We start from the raw sequence: 1,413 nt of genomic DNA, 5'->3' as shown, positions 1-1,413 counted from the left end.
ACATACAAAGCAGAACACAGCTAAATGTATCAAAAGTATGTCTATGTAATATTAGAATTTTCTGAGACAATGAATTTTGGTTTTTCATAGTAAAAGGTTTTTATTTAACATAGTTTTTGGACCAAAAAATCACAAGATATCGCCTTGCTTACAGTATCGCAATATATCGGGATATATCATATCGTGACCCCTTTGTCATGATATGTATCGTATCGCCAAATTCTTGCCAATGCACAGCCCTAGTAATGATGGCACCTCTGAGCTCACCAGTAAAGTTGTGTTTCTTCGATTATATCTTTTCTCTCTGAGACTAAAAACACTCTCATAAAAGAATTTAAAATTTGAAAACTTTGTGTTAAATTAAAAGTGTTGACTAAAACAACAAAAGACACCTGTGGCACTTTAGAGTGTTGAAGTTCTGTCTTATATTTTATACCTTTTGTTCAGTTCATTTTATATTTATGTGTCTGTAGAAGCAGGTTTGAGTAAAACAACCTGAACCTTTCCAAATCAGTCTGTTATTAAAGGGATAGTCTGGTGATTTTTGAGGTGATGTTTTGACATCTAGTTATTAGACAGTGCTTCATCAATTGTAAAGCACAGAATATGGAGAAAATGGCAGAAGTGTTGATCTAGGCTAGGCTAATGACCAGCCAAACAAGAACCAATTTTAAACACTTTTCAGGCTTGTTGATCAATCTTTCTCCAAACCAAGCTACTGGTGTGAAAGAGCTGATATTAAACAATAACGTTCGGCTGAGAAAACAGCAAGAAAATAAACAAAAAATGGTTTATTATATTAGCATTCTTTCACTCATGTATGCTGTTTTTAAGAGAGAATATGGAAAAACAATTAGCATTGGCCCCCTGTTTGGCTAGCTGTTAGCCTAGCTCAGTAGCTCCCAACTCTGGCCTTTGAGGAACACTATCCTTCTTGTTTCCCTGACTTCAGCAGGCTTGTTAATCACTCATGCAAACAGATCAGATGTGTCAAAGCTGGAAAACATTTAAAACATGCAGGATGGATCAGGGTCGGGAACAACTGGGCTAGCCTGAAGGAGAACTTCTGCCCTTTTCTCCATGCTCTGAAACACTGTAACTAATAACTACTGATAACTATTTGACAGAAGATCACTTTAAATAATGACCCAGATCCATACTTAAATGGATGCACTTGGTCACTTTTGTTTCTGTATTTTTTTCTTTAATTTTATTTCTGTTTTTCATCCATGCTTCTTTTCTCTCTCCTTCCCTGCCAACATCTCCTCCGATGTTCCAAACAGATGAAGGTGACTTGCTGCCGTCATCGCTTCTAGACTAGATCATTAGATGTTTAGTGCTTCTGCACACACACACACACACACACACACACACACACACACACACACACACACACACACACACACACACACA

At 37.0% G+C, this 1,413-nt stretch overlaps 1 protein-coding gene across 2 annotated transcripts in view; it reads left to right on the top strand.

Moving 5' to 3' along the window:
* Positions 1-1,413, top strand: part of LOC106534353 (TRAF2 and NCK-interacting protein kinase) — a gene marked incomplete at its 5' end in the record, with an annotated part of 20,140 nt that overhangs the window by 7,222 nt on the left and 11,505 nt on the right. The window contains 1 exon segment of one of the 2 annotated variants that reach the window (XM_014030962.1): positions 1,284-1,289. Within the exon segment in view, the coding sequence (XP_013886416.1) occupies positions 1,284-1,289 (6 nt within the window). 2 annotated transcript variants of the gene reach the window in all.

This window comes from Austrofundulus limnaeus, unplaced genomic scaffold, assembly GCF_001266775.1.
Source record: "Austrofundulus limnaeus strain Quisiro unplaced genomic scaffold, Austrofundulus_limnaeus-1.0 Scaffold1149, whole genome shotgun sequence".
Classification (NCBI taxonomy): domain Eukaryota; kingdom Metazoa; phylum Chordata; class Actinopteri; order Cyprinodontiformes; family Rivulidae; genus Austrofundulus; species Austrofundulus limnaeus.
Note: the sequence above shows the minus strand (reverse complement) of the source record. Positions and strands in the feature narration are given on the sequence as shown.